The following is an 18,802-nucleotide window of genomic DNA, read 5'->3' as shown; positions in this document are numbered from 1 at the left end:
AATAATAATAATAATAATAATAGTAGTAGTAGTAGTAGTAATAATAATAATAATAATAATAATAATAAAAGTAATAATAATAATAATAATAATAATAATAATAAATTAAACATAATGATAATAATTGTAGGGGAATATTGCAGTGATGTGTATGTTGTTAGTAATGCTAACATATAATAATAATAATAATAATAATTATAATTATAATAATAGTAGTAGTAGTAATAATAATAATTATAATTATAATAATAATAAAAGTAATAATAATAATAATAATAATAATAATAGTAGTAGTAGTAGTAGTAGTAATAATGATAATAATAATAATAATAATAATAAAAGTAATAATAATAATAATAATAATAGTAGTAGTAGTAGTAGTTGTTGTAATAATAATAATAATAATAATAATAATAATAATAATAATAATAAAGAAAAAGTAGAAGAACTAAGTTTTTCTTCTCCCTTTTTTTTAATTTGCAGAAATGTTCATGTGTGTGTGTGTGTGTGTCATCAGTTAATTTGGAAGGCTCTGTCTAGTGGTTATGAGTTTTATTAATTTTTTATTTCATTATGAATTTAAGTTGTTGGTATCAGACGAACTCTTCTTCCCCAACTCCATCCTTCTCCATTGGTGTATTAAATCACAGGTGGTTATGTTTTTTTTTTTTCCCCAGTAGGTGTTGAAGGTGTGTGATTCCTTTGTGCTGCCATGTTGGAAAGTGGAATGGAGTACTGTGTAGTATCTACATGGCGTTAGAGTTGTTTTGGTGATCTTGTGAGCTTCCCACCAGGCTGTCTGAGTTGTTGAAGTAGTGGTACTGCAGTTGAATTGCTGAAAAGAAGCGTTGAACATTTGGTGCTGCAAGGCCACCTTGTAATTTGTCCAGGGGTAGCTCAGTGGTTAAGGCATTGGACTACGGTTCGGAAGATCCCAGGTTCAAACCCCACAACCACCAAGTTGCCACTGTTGGGCCCTTGAGCGCGGCCCTTAACCCTCAACTGCTCAGATGTGTAATGAGATAAAAATGTAAGTCGCTCTGGATAAGAGCGTATGCCCAAATGTAATTTTTCTTTTCTGTAGTAATGTTGATAAAGGAATTTTAGGTTTCTTATTTCAGTGTTGGGTTCATTTCAGGCTGACTTTGCTTTAAAGGAGGACACAAGTCTACATTCTGACATTTCAAGGTCTGACAGTCACAGAGCACAGCAAGAATTCCAACAGTGAATCTCCAAGCTGGGAAGAAGTTCTAATAATTCTATTACGTTGATGTTAAAGACAGACTGCAGACAGAGCTTATTATCTTTCGTAGCTCATTCTCACACCCATCTTTAATCAGTGTGACATCTGTGCTCTCAGCAGACAAAGAAAACAACGCAGATCCTTTTCTCTGTTACATGTCTGAGCACCTATACATGTACAAAACAGGTATAGGTTTTTAGAGCTTGTTTTAATGGAAATCAACTCCTATAGTATAATATATAGGCCTATAGTATGGTTGGTTTGCCATAGCAGCCCTTATTGAAACAGACTGTAACATGGGATTCTATGGTTTATAAAAACAGCCATGAGGGATGTTGTCTGAGTGTATGGTGTTTTCTTTTAAATCGTGTTCCATGTTTCCCTTCGTTTCTTTAAGCACCTGCCTCTGTAAAGGTCTCGGTGTGTCCCAGCTGTTCCCCGTTAACATTAATGTTACAGAACGTAGCCTTTGTTTGTCTTGTTAAATGGAAGTTAAAACTTCCTGCTGGTGTGATGATTATATCTCTAAACCTCTAAAACAGGTTTTTTTAAATATACAAAACAAACTGTCTGCTTGATATCTTGTAGTCTTCTGAATGATATCCTCATATTTCTGTCCAGTTCCTGACACCACACCCGCACAGACACAGTGTTTAAAAGAACACACCTGTACAGTTTTCACCTTAACTTAGGGTTGATTTAGGACTTCTCCAAAGTCCATTCAGTGAACCCGAACGAGCCGAACCAGCTCCATGACCATGAACCTGCTCACCACATTCAGACCTGATGTTCTCCTTTCACCTCGCTGACCTTCAGGATATTAAACAATTCAATTCAATTTTATTTGTATCTTTTATTAATTGTCATTGTCGCAAAGCATCTTTACACAATCAAAAGAATAATTTTTAAGTTTGTATGGAATGTGAGTGTGTATGAATCAAAATGGTCAGATACAATGCCCATTTACATGCTAAAAATAGTTTTCTTTTTTACTTTGTCCTCATATAATCTCAGTCATTTGTAAATAGTTCATGTGTCACACAGTTTTGTTTGTTTAGAAAAGTATTTGATAAGAATTCCACCATTAATGCGGAAGAGATGGCCCATCCCAATGTTGTTTTTATCACCGCAGTTGACTTTAATCAGTGTAATTTACCGGCTGTATTTCCTAAATACTTTACTTCCTTAATACTTTCAGCATGTAGATATTCCCACCACTGATAAGAACACGTTAGATCACATTTACGGCAACATACGTGGTGCATACAGGACTGCACCCCCCCACCCTTTTGGACACTCGGACCGCATTTCTCTGTTTCTGAAACAAACAAATCCCGTCACCAAACTCTGGACTCTGGAGACTAAAAGCACCTGCAGGACTGTTTTTCTCAGAAAGACAGGGATGTGGGCTGTACAGAGAGAAGCTGGAAGGCTTCTATTCCACTGATGACTCTAAGAGGATGTGGCAAGGCCTGCAGCACATCAGGGACTATCGGACCAGAACCACCACCACCACCACCATCAGCTCCATAGATAGCCTGCCAGATGATCTCTTTACACATGCTTTGAGACCTCCAGCTACAGCACAGATAGGAGGCTTGTACACACCCAGACTACCGGTCCACTCTCCTTTCCCCCAACATTCTCATTAGGCCAGGTATACAAAGCACTGAGGAAGATTAACCCATGTAAAGACAGCAGGGCCAGACAACATCCCTGGGTGCTTGTGCCAATGAGCTGACTGATGTTTTCACTTCCATCTTTAACCTTTTCCTCAGTGCACTGTTCCCACCTGCTCCAAAAACACAACCATCTGCCCCCTTCCTAAGAAGAACTCATATACCTGTCTGAATGACTATAGACCAGCAGCACTTACTCCAGTCATCATATGAATCATCATACCCCTATCTCACCTACGCAGTTTTACTGGGTGGCCATTAGTACGTTAGTAGAAAAATGACTCGGGGTGGAGAGTATGAGGAGAGAACGTGCTGGATTTGTTACAAGAGAGAGAGGGTGATTGCCGTGCCTAGTGGATTTACCCTAGTTGGATTCACCCTTGCTGGACACACTTGCTAACGCTCTTGTTACGTTTTCGTGATTCGACATACTGGTGAGACCAAGCCATCTCTTCTGACACACACACTCAAACACACTCCAGAATATTCAGGACTCTGGACATTTGATGCTATCCACCCACTCACACTCAATATTCTGTTTTGTTTGGTGCACCTTTTGGGTTGTTTCGTTAGTTTTTTTGGATAAGTTGTTGTTGTTCATCTTTTTTGGTTCCACTAAGTCTACACCCCACCAGAAGTCAGATTTCATACCTTGCTTTAGTGTAACTAGGTTTAATATCTTTGCAGAGTGTTACAAGATTACTTGTTACATCAAAAAAGTAATCCAAGTAATCCCAACATTGCTTTTAACATGGTCATCCCCAATAAACTCACCCATAAACTGTCTACACTTGGCCTGCCCCTTCCCTCTGATACTGGCTTTTGAACTTTTTAAATGGCAGGCCCCAGTCTGTCGGGAATGGAAATACAATCTCAACCAGCATCATCACAAACACAGGCACTCCACAGGAATGTGTCCTCAGCCCTATCCTCTACACTGTGTTCATCCACGACTGTGTCATCTCTCACAAGGACAAGATCATCCTGAAGATTGCAGATGACACCGCAGTGATGAGACGCATCATTGTAGGGACGAAGCAGCCTATAGGATGGAATTGGATAGTCTAGTAACATGGTGTGAGGATAACAACCTGTCCCTCAACACGGACAAGACTAAGTAGATGATAGTGGACATGAGGAACAAGAAAATACTTTATTTAACACTGTTCATCCAGGAGCCCAAAGTGGAGAGGGTGTACAGTTTTAAATATCTACTATAGGCATCCACATCAGTAATAAAGTCACTTAGACACTAAACACCACTAAGCTGGTTAAAAGGCTCAGCAGCTGCTGCACTTACTTAGGCATCTGAGGAACTTTGATATGTCTTCTAAGGTTCTCTTAAACTTCTACAGCTGCACGATCAACAGCATCTTGACCAACTGCATCATCGTGTGGTATGGCAGGACTACTGTTATGGACAGCAAATGCCTGCAGAGAGTGGCGACAGTGGCAAGGAAAAACTCCCTGAGATGGTAATAGGAAGAAACCTTGAGAGGAACCAGACTCAACAGGGAACCCATCCTCATCTGGGTGAAACAGATAGCAGGGATCCTGACACAGACTGTTCTGTGATTCCTCAGGCTGTAGATCCAGAAGTGTGAGATGCAGGACCTCCTGGCTAAAGAACTCCCAAATAGCTGACAGAATTTCACAATCACGGACTACCAACTGGACTTTCATCTGTATCTGACACAGATCTTAGAACATTCTTTGCGAACTTTTCACAATCATCTGCACAATAATAATCACAATCATCTAAATATAACTGAGACAATCTGAAACCTGCACAATAATAATAATAATATTTTTTTAAATAAAGCATATTTTCCTATTCTACTTTTAATACCTATTCCTTTTATACCTATTTACTTTACTTACTTTTTCACGGGCAGCAAAATGAGAAGTGCCTTGTCTGGGGGGTGGAGGGAGGGATATCAGGGGCATGTTTCTTTACTGTGCATTTGACAATAAAACTTGAAACTTGAAACTCTGACATGGTAAATAAATACTCCCCATCTCCTGTGCGAAGCATCTCAAAGACCTCGTAGTCAACTGCTGCAGACGAAGTCACCGATTGTGCCCTGAGACATTTTCAGATGGCCTTGGCCGCGAGAAGGAATCAACGATCCTGTCATTTTCAGTTTCACTGAATAACAGAAAGGTACTGGATGTCAGGAACACCATATTTTTTCCTAAATTCACTTTGACATCACTTAAACAAATGGGTGACCCAACAGACTCGCTTCTCGTGACTGTACACCACTATCCTGATGAGAAGTCGAGTGCTGGAGTGAACTGGGACGGTGTTAAACGGCACAGTGGCAGTCTGGCACCCCTACTGTACCTTATCGGTCTGACTCGGGAGTGTCCTGATGATTTGAAGCTCCATATTCTGAGGATCACATTACATGTTGTTTCACTCAGATTCCTTCATCCTAGGAGAGTTATTACAGAATATTTAAAGCCTCTTTTAAGTAAATCACCCTGTATACTTTTAAGATTTACATGTATGTGATGACATCATTCCTTATTTGATTGTCGCCACTTCGGATCTGGTTATCTTCTGGAAGATTCCAAATGAATGGTGGACAGAAAGTAGATGAACCCTTACAGATTTTTTGCTTTGCTTATGTGTCACACTTTAATCATTCAGGTCATCAAACAAATTTTAATATTAAACAAATATAAACGGAGTGAATACAAAATGCAATTTAAAATTGTGATTTAAAAAATAATATATTTATTAAGTATGTCCCAGCTGTTCCCCGTTAACATTAATGTTACAGAACGTAGCCTTTGTTTGTCTTGTTAAATGGAAGTTAAAACTTCCTGCTGGTGTGATGATTATATCTCTAAACCTCTAAAACATTTTTTTTTTAAATATACAAAACAAACTGTCTGCTTGATATCTTGTAGTCTTCTGAATGATATCCTCATATTTCTGTCCAGTTCCTGACACCACACCCGCACAGACACAGTGTTTAAAAAAACACATCTGTACTGTTTTCACTTTAACTTAGGGTTGATTTAGGACTTCTCCAAAGTCCATTCAGTGAACCCGAACGGGCCAAACCTGCTCCATGACCATGAACCTGCTCACCACATTCAGACCTGATGTTCTCCTTTCACCTCGCTGAAGATTGTGTCCTTCAGGTATACTTGAACAATACCCATTTACATGTTAAAAATAGTACTTTCTCCACATATAATCTCAGTCATCTGTCACCCAGTTTTGTTTGTAAAAAGAGATGGCCCATTCCATTACTGTTTTATCACCTCAGATGACTTTCACCAGTGTAATTTACGGACTGTATTTCCTAAATACCTTCAGCACATAGATAAGAACACATTAGATCTTGTTGCACCATACGTCGTGCATACAGGGTGCATACAAAATGCAATTTTAAATTGTGATCGGAAAGCTAAGGTAAACACCAAGACTTAACAATGTGATCAAAAAATAAAAGCATGCTTACCTCTCTACCATTTATGTTTTATCATTCAGTGATATCAAAGTGTTGTCCCTGGGTGAAATACTGTTCAGACATGTCTTGCCTTTGGACTAGAAATGAGAAATGTCGCTGCCAGTTCCTGAGGAGATTTGAAATAATTTCGTGATCATAAAATAATGATTGAATTTTTGTGTTTCTCCCTGTATGACTCGAGAATCTCAGGAATAATGGCATGACTTCAAATTATTTACATTTACATTTAGGCATTTGGCAGACGCTCTTATCCAGAGCGACTTACAAAAAGTGCTTTAATGTTTACATAATTGGATACATACTTACACTGGGTTAACTAGGTTAATAATTAAGTGCCATTAGTCCAACACAACTAAGAATTTTTTATTTTTTTTTCGGGGGGGGGGGGCAAACCAAGAAGCAAACCATTGCCACGCTGTTCCACAAATTCCAAGGCTTGTAAGAATAGATGATAGAATCTTGTGGTTCACCGTGTCAAATGCAGCTGACAGGTCCAGGAGGATGAGGACAGATGACAGTTTAGCAGATCTAGCAGCATGGAGCTTCTCAGTGACTGACAGAAGGGCAGTCTCTGTGGAATGTGTCACTTTGAATCCAGATTGGTTTGGGTCATTAAGGTTGTTCTGTGAGAGATAAAGAGACATTTGATTATAAACGGCTCTTTCAAGAATTTTGGAAATAAAAGAGAGCAGTGATACCGGGCGATAGTTGTTAACTTCTGATGGGTCCAGGCAGGGTTTCTTGAGGATGGGAATAACCCTCGCCTTCTTAAAAGCGGCAGGAACATGACCAGATGATATGGATTGGTTGATGATGGCTGTGGTGAAGGGAAGGAGGTCCCGTGAGATGGCCTGGAGCATTGTGGAAGGGATTGGGTCTAATGAACAGGTGGTGGGGTAAGATGACGAGATCATCTGTTGAATCTCATCAGATGACAGGTTGGAAAATTTTGCTAAAGGAGGGAAGGAAAGGTCCTGAGGTTCTGCGGTAGGAGCTTGGTTAAGAGCGAAGGACTGGCGGATTGCTGCAATCTTCCCATCGTAGAATGTGGCAAAATCGTCAGCAGTCAGAGAGGAAGGGGCAGGAGGAGTCGGTGGGTTGAGTAGTGAGGAGAAGATGTTGTGGAGTTTGCCAGGATCATGTGCAGAGGCTTCCAACTTTTGTCTGAAGAAGGTAGTTTTGGCAGAAGTCACATCACATAAGAATTTGGAAAGAAGAGTCTGGTAAGAGCTGAGAAAATGGTTCTGGCCTTGACTGGTGTTGGCAACTGTTTCTCTGGGGACTTGACAGTTCGATAGTTCATGACTGGAACTTCTTACAAGTCTACCTGGGTCTTCAATAACTACCTGGACTCCATATTAACATCAATTAACATCAGCTATTATAGCTGAACTGCCTCCCACCCTACACACTGTATAAATGCAGATCATTTACTGCTTTCTGTTTCATCCAGATGAGGATGGGTTCCCTGTTGAGTCTGGTTCCTCTCAAGGTTTCTTCCTATTACCATCTCAGGGAGTTTTTCCTTGCCACTGTCGCCCTCGGCTTGCTCACTAGGGACAAACTGACCATTTTAATTCATACACATTTACATATCATACAAACTTAAATAATTCTTTTGATTGTGTAAAGCTGCTTTGCGGCAATGACAATTGCTTAAAGTGCTATACAAATAAAATTGAATTGAATTGAATTGAATTGAATTTTACTCAACATTTAGATTTCAACTACAGTGCAGGTTAAATTTCAGGCAAAGATCTAAGGACTGCAGAAGGTTCATTCAATTCTGCCTAGACAGTTTTGCATGATAATCTGTAACAATCTGACTGGACAGACAATTCAATTCAATTCAATTTTATTTATATAGCGCTTTTAACAATGGTCATTGTCTCAAAGCAGCTTCACAACAATGAAAGAAATTCATTTCTTTCAATTTTAATTAAATAAAAAAATAAAATAATAATAATAATAATAAAAAAAAAAAATAATAAATTGTGTCTAGATAATAATAAAAAAATGTGTCTAGATAATAATGAGATGAATGAAGAAATAAACTTACCCTGGAACATAACCTGCTACCGAGCAGATTATCTTTAGAGAGTAAGTTGCTATGGTTACATACTTACCCAGAAAGTTACCTCTGTTTTTGGAATCGAAAGTTGAGGTTATCCACTAACTTACTCCTAAACTTACCCGGGTATGTCACATAACCTGTTTTCTGGAATTCACACCCTGAGAACATTAGGCTTGTGTTACGACAGCGTGAATAACACAAACAAACCTGGACACTGAGACAGGGGGACATGTCCACTTAACTCACCTTAATTATTTACACTAGTGAAGAGGAACTGTGTACATACTTACTGTACCACAAGCTTTAACACAATGTTCCTGCTGCTCCAAATGCTAAAGTCATCAGAATTATTTAAATCACACTCAGAGCAGATAAAGAAGGTTGACCAGAGTGGTGTACATCAATAAAATAAAGTGAGAAATAACTTTATAACACACACACACACACACCACTCTGAAGTAAATAATAATACTAATACTAATAATAATAAATAAAATCTATAAGTATCAGGTTTAAAAGCCAAGTCCTCTGTGCGCTCCTCGTGTGAAATCCTTACAGAATTAAAGAGAGCGAGACAGTGAGAACGAGTGAACATAAAATAAACGAGCGTTCATCTAAGACTTCTGCAGAAGGACTGGGGGGATTCAAACTCTCCACTCTAACCTAAGATCAGAAGTTAGATACATCATCAGTAAACTCCCACCATGACTTTTGTCTCTTACGGGGCTGAACCTCGGTCCTGATTGTTTGACTTGCAGCACAAATAAACGTAACATCAAAGCAAACAAACAGGTTGGGACACTTTTGATGTTTTAAAACTTGAATGTCAAGGAGCAGTCAGTCTCACTCTCAGCTGGAGGTTCCGTGGGAGAGTCGGATTTAAGGTGAGTCTGCCTGAATGCATTCATTATTGCTGCACTATTATAATTTATGGGGAGTACAGGCAGGGGAGAGTGTGTTCAGTCAGCTTAACACATGTCTTTACACACACACATTAAATATAAAAGTAGACACGTCCCACCTGGAGTCTGTTTTTAAGTAAATTTAAACATAACGAGATCTCAAATTGCCAATCTCTCCATTTAATTATAAAGATCCTTATTATAATTAAGAGGAAAAGATTATTTACAGTCTTTGGGAAGTTTTACTTAATAACATTCACCTCTGACTTGTTCATGATGTGATTAAATTCAAATTCTATACAATTCTATATACAGTGCTGTAAAAAGGGTTTTTGCCTCCTCATTTTTTTTATTTTTATTTTTCACACTTAAATGATTTCATCATCTTCATCATTTAATATTGCACAAAGATAATCTGAATAAATACAAAATGCAGCTATACTATACCCCCCTATAAACCTAACTATATTTGGGTTTTCTCTGAAGATTGTTCAGCAGTTGTTTTTCTTTGCTTCTTTTTTTGGCATCTGATGCAAATGAAAATTATCTTTTGACAAGGAATATTTTCAATAATTTTAAAACATTTTATAGGACACTTACTGAAATAAAAATGTTACAAATTTTAAGACTTTTCTTAAATAAAGACTTCTTTCTTTGATAATTTTATATATATATATATTCGAAAAGAAGCAAAACCGACTACAAAATCCGATTTAATTACTGCCATTAATAAATTCTGGTTTGAGGTACTTCCAGGAAAGGCATGTAATTAATACATAAATAGGTTGTTTCAAGTCCTTCAAGTAGTGGTTAGAAATCAGGGTGGACACACTGGAATGTAATTGAACACTGCATTTATGTGTCATGATGCGGCTGTGGATGTTTGCGTGGCATAATCGCAGAGGCAAGGAACTCGTCTTTGATTAAAGTAAAGCACAAAACAAAAGCTCTTTTCTGAGAGCACCTTATAATCTTTACTATAATTCTCTTAAGAAAGGCAAGCAGCACAAAACCATACCTTTACACAACATCCACAACATTAATTATACAGTGGGAGCCACGTCAAACAGCCGCTTGGAGCATGATAGGTCCATGACAGGACCGTGACAGGACCATGATCGATCCGTGCACGGAATGTGATCCCCCGCGATGACGTAGTTAACGATGCCCCGCCCCATAAACGCCCCCATGCGCTTTCTAAAAAGATGGTTGCAATGCTGTATAATTCCGCCAGATGGAGCATTGACTGCTTCAGTTAACTGCAGTGTCCAAGCAGCCGGTTACTATATTTGATATATATAACATAACTTACATCAACATAGTTTCATAAATAGATGATGTGGTAAAAAAGAGGGATAAAAAACGATTCATAAAACAGATTTAAATCCCTCAATACACAATCCATGATGCTTATGCTATTTTTAATTAATGATTAAATTAATTAATAAAACTACTTATTGCAATATTTTTCACGACATCCTTAATAATACTTAAAGACGGTAACATCTGTAATTTATCTATACTAGTCGTTGTAGGTACGGAATACAATGCGGGCTATGTACAGTATTTTACATTACGGTGTATTTTATCTATTTCCGTTTAATACACTGGTAGATAATATTTTGCTGCAAAGTAACGCTTAAAATTTAACTTCTGCTTGGGTTTGTTTTCGTTATATTTTTTATGTTTTCGCTAATGTTTTTTTTCGCTGATAGTCAAAAATTGGCAAAACAAATCGATTAATACCGCATAATATCTGGAACAAATATCTGTCCATACGGATCAGTATGTCTTTGGTCATTTAACCAGTATAACGTCTCCCATTAAAGATCTGATGGGACATTAATCACTTATCACTACGGTGAATAGATGCGGCAGCAGAGACAGATTAAATCCCCTTAAACATTCACACTTGAACACAATACTAACAGAACTAAACAGTTCCAGAGGGTCAGCGCCTGTTATCAGGACAGGATTCACCTACAGGATACTACTGTAATTTTTACTGCTTATATATTTTTGCCATAGTTTCATTTGGTTTTACGCGATTTCATGTTTTATTTGTTTGTGTGTACGTGTGTGTGTGTGTGAGTGAGAGAGAGAGAGAGAGAGAGAGAGCGTGCGCGCGGGAGAGGGCTTATATTGTGATTTATTTAAGGTTACTAAAGACTGGCTTACTACTACTAATAAAATATTTCAATGTATTTCAGTGTAAACAGACAAGACAAATTATATAGGCTACTCTGAAACGTTAATTTGAACATATATATATATATATATTACGGGGCTTCTCAGTCTTTCGGTAATTTTACTACTGACTGGAAACCAATGTGGCTTATTAAAGATGCACTGTTTTATTGGACATGGCTGTTTTGTAATGTTATGCAGAATAAACACTGTCTACGGTTCGAATATACTGTGAACGTCTCAAAGTCACGTCTCTAGATCCGTCTGCAGTAATGTTATCGTGGTGTAAATTATTAACGTATCGATGTATTTCACTTGCAGACAAAATAGTCTAGTAACGAAAGTAACGAATTCGTCACTACTCTTCTCTTACGCAGCACGGCTAAAAAGGTAATAGAAATTACACCAATCCTGCCATGATGCTACCCTGTCCATACACAACACTGGCTGGGGAGATGAACTCAAACTTTACAAAACTTACTATTATTTCATGAGATGAAATTAAGCTAGGATGAAGAGAACAGAAGTGATCTCTCCTCTGTGTAATATCTAAGTACAGTGTAACTGGATCAGCCACAAAATGCCCCCCGTCTAACCCTGATTAGGAAAAGCTCACGGACACCAAACCTGTAGCACTTTGGTGTAATTTTTATTATCTTTTTAGCCGTGCTGCATGAGAGAAGAGTAGTGACAAATTCGTTACTTTTAATAACTTGATGTTTGATTGAATATTATATAATTTCCAAGTTTGATAGTGTCGATTTTAGAGTGCATTATACGATGCGAAAAGGAAGTAAATAAACACGTAGCAATGCAAAGAGGACAGAGCTGCGAAATATTTAAGCAATATAAATTTAACAAAGTGTGATCATAATGGTTGTTGTTGCTGCTGTTTATGTAATTGGTTCCACCGTGTTACTGAACGCAACTGTGTTCACAAAACCGAGCGGAGGGAAAGAAAAACACTCGCTAACGCGTTTGAATGAAAAGGGGCGGCGGCTTTTCTTTGAAGATAGCGATTGCGTAATGGGCGGCAATCCGTGGCAGGGGGGTATAACACACCTCTGAACGTCCTTTGTCTTGTAAATTATTATATTCGTTCACCTTCCAATCCCCCACAGCGCACACATTCTCTGTTGCTATGTCTGTTGGGGCACTTGGTTATACACAGCACCTTAATGTATGAAACACTTACTTCCTGGTTTGTTTTATTTTAAATATTGCTTATTACCTTTTCCCGCAAAATAAACATTAAACATAAACAACATGTTATCATTGTGTAAATTATTAACATATTGGTGTCTTTTAATTAAGGACAAAAACAGACCCTGCGCTTGTGTTTAGGACTGATGCTGAACAGCTGTGTTCATAGGTTTAATCAACGATTTACAAGACAACAGTTAAAGCGGTTGTGGATGAGAGGTGTGTGTGTGGGCGCGCGCGCTCCTGCATTTCTCCGTTGGTTTAACACAAACATTTTGCGCACAGACAAGTAAGTCTGAAGTACCCCTCCCCCCGCCAAAAACACACACACAGAGCAATTAGCACCATGTCATAGTCAGTATTCTCCACTGAGGTTTCTTACCTTCCAAGTTTGTCTTTGCTCTTTTAATGGATTCTTAAAACCCCCCAAAAAAGTATACTGAGAAAAAAAATTATTATGGGTCACAATCACAAACTAGCACAGATACATATGATCAAGTGTTTAACTGTTGTTTTCATTCGTTTCTATAACCAGTAATAATAATAATAATAATTATTATTATTAGCCCAACTCTTTGACTATTTAAAACAACGTCGGGTCCCATTTTTTGCACATTGAAGTTGTTGGTTTAAGTAAATGTATTTTTAAATACACAAACAATCCCCCAACAATTAAAACACGCACACATGACTTTAAAAATAAAATTTATTCTTTCAAAACTAGTCAAAAGTAAAAGTAAAAACAAATAATTTGTATAAAACAGGTGAAAACATGTTTAATTTTTGCTTAAAGGTCATTAAAATACCCGGATAACACCAGCTGCTTATCAGTCTCTATCTGGTTCTTTTATATTAAAATATCATTTTTTAAAAATATTAAAGATGGAACTGTTTAATTCTTTGTTTCCCCCCTAAAGTATTAGACGTTTTGCAATTCTATGTTCAGAATATACAGTAGACCTGACCAAACATCATTCTAAAGCTGTTGCACTGTGACGTCATCCCTCCTACAGCTCCCTTTAACAGCTTGTTCAGGCTCCTCCAGTAGCTCCAAAAGGCCAACCGTCATCCGTCTGACCCCCCAATCCTCCACAGGGGAGCCCTGATTAAAGACAACAGAAGAATTTAGTGAAGACAAAGATAAATAAACTTTACAGAATATCTAGTTGTAATAGATATAAAAGATATTAGTAAACCTACACCACAGAGTGTGTAAAATACTGTTTTGGGGAATTCTGGAATGTAAATAAACTGGGATAACTTTAACCATTGAACTTTGTTAGTGTTAACCCCGGTCTGTCTGTATTATCGTCTGCATTAAATTAAAATGCGCTTTTCATACAAATAAGTTAGGCGATATAACACTCGTATATATTAGTTCATCTCTGAAGCCAAACTATAACTACCCGAGTACTGAAGCCCCCCTCACCTCCTCCCACACACACCTCCCCCCCACCCCCCCATACACACACCTCCCCCCCCCCCCCCACACACACACACCTCCCGCCCACACTCCTTAACTGATAAACACTTCAGAGTTTTTATCCATCTCGGTAACTAAGCGCTCGCGCTACCGCGCAAAGTCACGGCCAAACTGAGAAAAATATAATCCTGGTTATGAGCCTTTAGCTCGCGAGCTCCTGTACATCTATCCTCAGCTTGTGTCCTTCATGAACTGCATCACATAATATTCACAGATATAACCTGCAGATTAACTCTTACCCAAAGAATAAATAAATGCTGAATTAATCCAGACAACACGCGGTCAGATTCTAAAGGCATTTTTATAGAGCACAAACACTCTTCATCCGGTAGTGCAGCTTTTGTATTAGGGACATTAATAGTATTTTCGAAGCTTTAGTGTCTTTTTTAGTTAAAGAGGAGTGACATTGTGAGTTTGTGACACTGACATTAAGCTGTAATGTTAACTCCAGACTTGGTAAACAGATCATTAAGTTATCTAAAGTCACATCTGACCGCTGCTGGTGCTGCCAGTGATTTTCAAAACGGCCGGTAAAAAAACTAAACTGGAAAATAAACTGTAAACTAATCCCAAACAAATTTTATAAATAAAAACACCACTTACCGCGAATAGTCCATTAATCCGCCATCTTCATCTCTAGTGCAGTTTGGCAGCGTCAGTTCGGTGGGGGTGGGTTGTTAAAATCACGTGATTGCAACTCAGCGCAACTAAATTGCTGGCTTGTGTTAACGGGTCCTTGAGAACGAAGCGCCATCTAGTGGTGGAACCAGGTAAATGCATAAATAGGGCTTGAATGGGCGTGTTTACTATGAAATCTTGACACGCCTTTCTCGAAGAAAAAGGAGGGGGGATTACGGCGTGCATAAGGCAGCCGTACGCCATTCGTACGCAATTCACACTTCCGCGGCTATTTGGCGTGGCTCCATCTGTAACAACAAAAGCTAGACGCCTGACTGAGGTTCAGTCAGGCTATTTATAATCAACTTAAATTTCTCGCCTCGATTCAGGTGTGCGCTCTTGTCACCTGACCGAGGCGCCCTATGGGAAATGAAGTCCCACTAAAACTAAAACAAAACAAACATAATCAGTGGGCGTTTTGGCCTTTACAGTACCGCCCCCCCCTTATAAAATGCTCCTCCGGAGCGTTACCGGAGGTCCAGGACTCCCGCCCCAATGTTCTGAGTCTTGCCCCCTAACCCAGAGGCGGTTGCCTTTTCCCCCCGAGCTTTGCTGCCTTGCATGCATGACCATGTCCCCAAAGCCCCACGTCAGCTTAACCTGTACCGGACCAATGTCCGTGAAGCTGAGTGACTTGGCCGACACGCCGTCTGCTGGGTCGGGCTGAGGAGCTGGTGTGATGTCCTCGGCACTTGGCGGCTGCGGAGCTGATGCGACATTCATGGAGCTCAGCGGAGGATTGGACACGATGTCCTTGAAGCCGTGAGGCGAGGAAGGGCGATGTCCTCGCCATTTAGCGGCGGCGCGAGCAGAGACGGAGGCGGAGGAAGCGCGTCGTCCTCGCCGTTCAACGGCGGCGCGTCGTCCTTAACGACGAGCAGAGGTGGAGGTGGAGGAAGCGCGTCATCCTCGCCATTCAGCGCCGGCGCGAGCAAAGGCGGAGCTGAAGCGACGTTTGCTGAGCTCAGAGGCGCGTAGTCCTCTACATTATGACCCTTACATTATGACACAAAAAATAAAAGCTTTGAGATGATATATTTGCCGTATGTTGTGTTTATTTGATTAAACTTAAACGTAAAGTGAAAGTGCAAGCCACGGGTTTAGACACCCCGGTTTTAAATGAATTTTAGAAAATGTTTAATGCACTGTAAACCCGAATAAGTTGGCAAAACTCAAAAAATGTATAAAATACTCACCAAGGACTATTAATTTAAACTAATTGTGTCACGGGGTGAGAACGAGCAGGCGGAGAGATGGATCCAGGTGCAGAGAGGCAGGTGGTTCTGTGAGGCGTTGGGCGAGCAGAGCAAAGAGATGAGGAGCAGTGTAGCAGTAGAAGGGCGAATCTGGATCGTAGTCGAGGGGCGAGAGCGGAAGTCCAAAGCCGTGTAATCCGTCAGCGGGGGCGACGAGCCAAAACAAACACTAAGCAGAGCCGTAGTAGAAAAACGAAAGCGAAAGTTCAAAGCCGTTAAATCCGAGTGCGATAATAAATCCTAAGCGTGAGGCAAAAACGGGGACAAAGTGTGGTCGGTAACGAGAAAAAGAAATCATGAACTTGAACGCGAGAGAACTGCTGCAAAAAACACACAATAATCCTCCTTATAAGCCGGAAGAAATCAGCGCCAGATGAGAAGCCGGTGTGTCGGCGGGGCGGTCCGGGGGTGTGTGAAGGAGAGATGACAGCGTGGGAAAACAAACCAGCGTGGTGGAGAGCATGACAGCGTGAGAAGGGAAATGTCAGCAGACGAGGGCGGTCTTTGATCAGCGCGGCGCGCTGAGAGCGTGACAAATTGTAATTATTTAAGTTAACAATACTGCATATGTTTAATGACTTTGAGCACTAGGGTTTACAGTGTGGTCTAGAAAGGAAACCGGTTTAGTTATTTTACACAATCTGAATATATTCAGTAAATTTTTGAATTACACTCAAAGTATCAAATCCAACTATGAAATCTGATTTAATTGGTACCATTAAACATTTTATATCTACTTATGTTTATTTTTCTATTCATGTTTAGATTTTGCTGGCGAAATACATTTTAGGCAGAGATGTCTGCTCGGTCTTGTTAATTTGTTTTAAAACACCCAATTCTGCGAATCCCCCCATTAGCAAAACCGGTTTGATAACTTCACACCTATCACGAATGAAAGGTGACAAGAGGGATTACAGGAACTGGGGTCTGTGGGGGTTCACCTCGGAGCACGATGTCGCGTTGTATTTAGCATATAGACTAAAACAAAATCATGTTTGCTTCAGCATTGGAAACAATATTGTATTAGCTTTATTACTGTAGCTTTATTAAAGGTTATTAATTACACCGCGTTCCAAATTATTATGCCAATTGGATGTAAGTGTCATAAACATAAAATGTTTGGTTTTTAAATTAAACTCATGGATGGTGTTGTGTCTCAGAGCTCTTTGGATCAATGAAATGAATCTTAGACACGTGTGATAATTACTTTGGCAGATGAGTCCAATTAAAGGAAAAGTACTGAAGAAGGTTGTTCCACATTATTAAGCAGGCCACAGATTTCAAGCAATATGTGAAAGAAAAAGGATCTCTCTGCTGCCGAAAAGCGTCAAATAGTGCAATACCTTGGACAAGGTATGAAAACATTAGATATTTCACGAAAACTGCAAAAAAGACCATTACAAAGCAGCAAACAGGTATTTGAAGCTGCTGGTGCCTCTGGAGTCCCGTGAACCTCAAGGTGTAGGATCCCTCAAAAAGCTGACCTTAACCCCATTGAGAACCTTTGGAGCTTCCTCAAGCAAAAGATCTAGGATAGAAGGAAGTTCACATCAAAACAGCAGCTCTGGAAGGCGATTCTGACACCCTGCAAAAAAATTCAAGCAGAAACTGTCCAAAAACTCCCAAATTCAATGAATGCATGAATTGTGAAGGTGATATCAAAGAAGGGGTCCTATGTTAAGATGTAACATTCCCTGTTAGGATGTTTTTTATTTAAAAAACTTTTGATTTCAGTAAATATGACCTTATAATGCTGCAAATTCAACAAAAGCCTATTTTCAGTTCTTTACAACCTATAAAATGTTTTAACTCTGTTGTGCATAATAATTTGGAGCAGTGCGTTTTTTTATCATTAGGAGGTTTGTTCAATGAAATTTGAATTATACCCTAATAGTTGATGACTAGAAAATTATACTGACTGTCATTTGCATTGACTAATTATGAAAATCAGAGAAAGATATCATTTGCGTAATAATTTGGAACACGGTGTAAAGATTATTCACTTTTGTATTCTTTGTATTACTTCGTCTTGGGACACACGCGAGGGCATCTTTAAATTTGAACAGCAAATAATAGTAGGCTGGTAGGAACGTTATTTTTCATATAACTTAAACAGCTGAATGAAGTTAAATATACACAATACATTAATAATTGCATTGGCTTTACATTTGAGCACCCATGTGTAAATAGCTTTTTTACTTTATATACTACCATATCATATATTTGTGTTTAATACAGTTTTATTTATATTTTACAACATTACATGCAGTTTGTCATTTATTTGCGATTGTACTTTTAAAATGTAACCTACGTATCTACAGTATAAGCATATTTAACTACTTCAGCAGCGAATGAGACATTTGCTCGGTCTGGCTTTTAGATAAAGTTCTTACTTAAATAATTTAATAATACAATTATATTATCTTATCATAAATATAATTCTTATCCTCTATATTCTTGTCGAGTATAGTACTTCAGAGCAAGCACTGTGTCAGAAGATTCTGCGGAATCTCTTCTCACCTTTTATTCACGATAGGTGTGAATTTATCAAACTGTGTGTGCTGGTGGCAAATAATTCAGGGGGGTTTAGATGAATCAACAAGACAGAG

The 18,802-nt window shown here is 38.9% G+C and overlaps 1 protein-coding gene across 1 annotated transcript in view; it reads right to left on the bottom strand.

Moving 5' to 3' along the window:
* Positions 1–15,660, bottom strand: part of LOC128509828 (4-galactosyl-N-acetylglucosaminide 3-alpha-L-fucosyltransferase 9-like) — a 30,282-nt gene extending 14,622 nt beyond the window's left edge. Inside the window, exons 1-3 of the mRNA XM_053481683.1 lie at positions 15,409–15,660; positions 5,821–5,877; positions 1,811–1,867 (exon numbers count right to left, since the gene is read on the bottom strand). Of these exons, the coding sequence (XP_053337658.1) occupies positions 1,811–1,867; positions 5,821–5,877; positions 15,409–15,660 (366 nt within the window). The remainder of the gene's footprint in view (positions 1–1,810; positions 1,868–5,820; positions 5,878–15,408) is intronic.
* Positions 15,661–18,802: the final 3,142 nt, after the last annotated feature.

Source organism: Clarias gariepinus, chromosome 2 (genome assembly GCF_024256425.1).
Source record: "Clarias gariepinus isolate MV-2021 ecotype Netherlands chromosome 2, CGAR_prim_01v2, whole genome shotgun sequence".
NCBI classification, from domain to species: Eukaryota; Metazoa; Chordata; class Actinopteri; order Siluriformes; family Clariidae; genus Clarias; species Clarias gariepinus.
The sequence above is the reverse complement of the archived record's forward strand: the minus strand, read 5'-3'. Positions and strand labels throughout refer to the sequence as shown.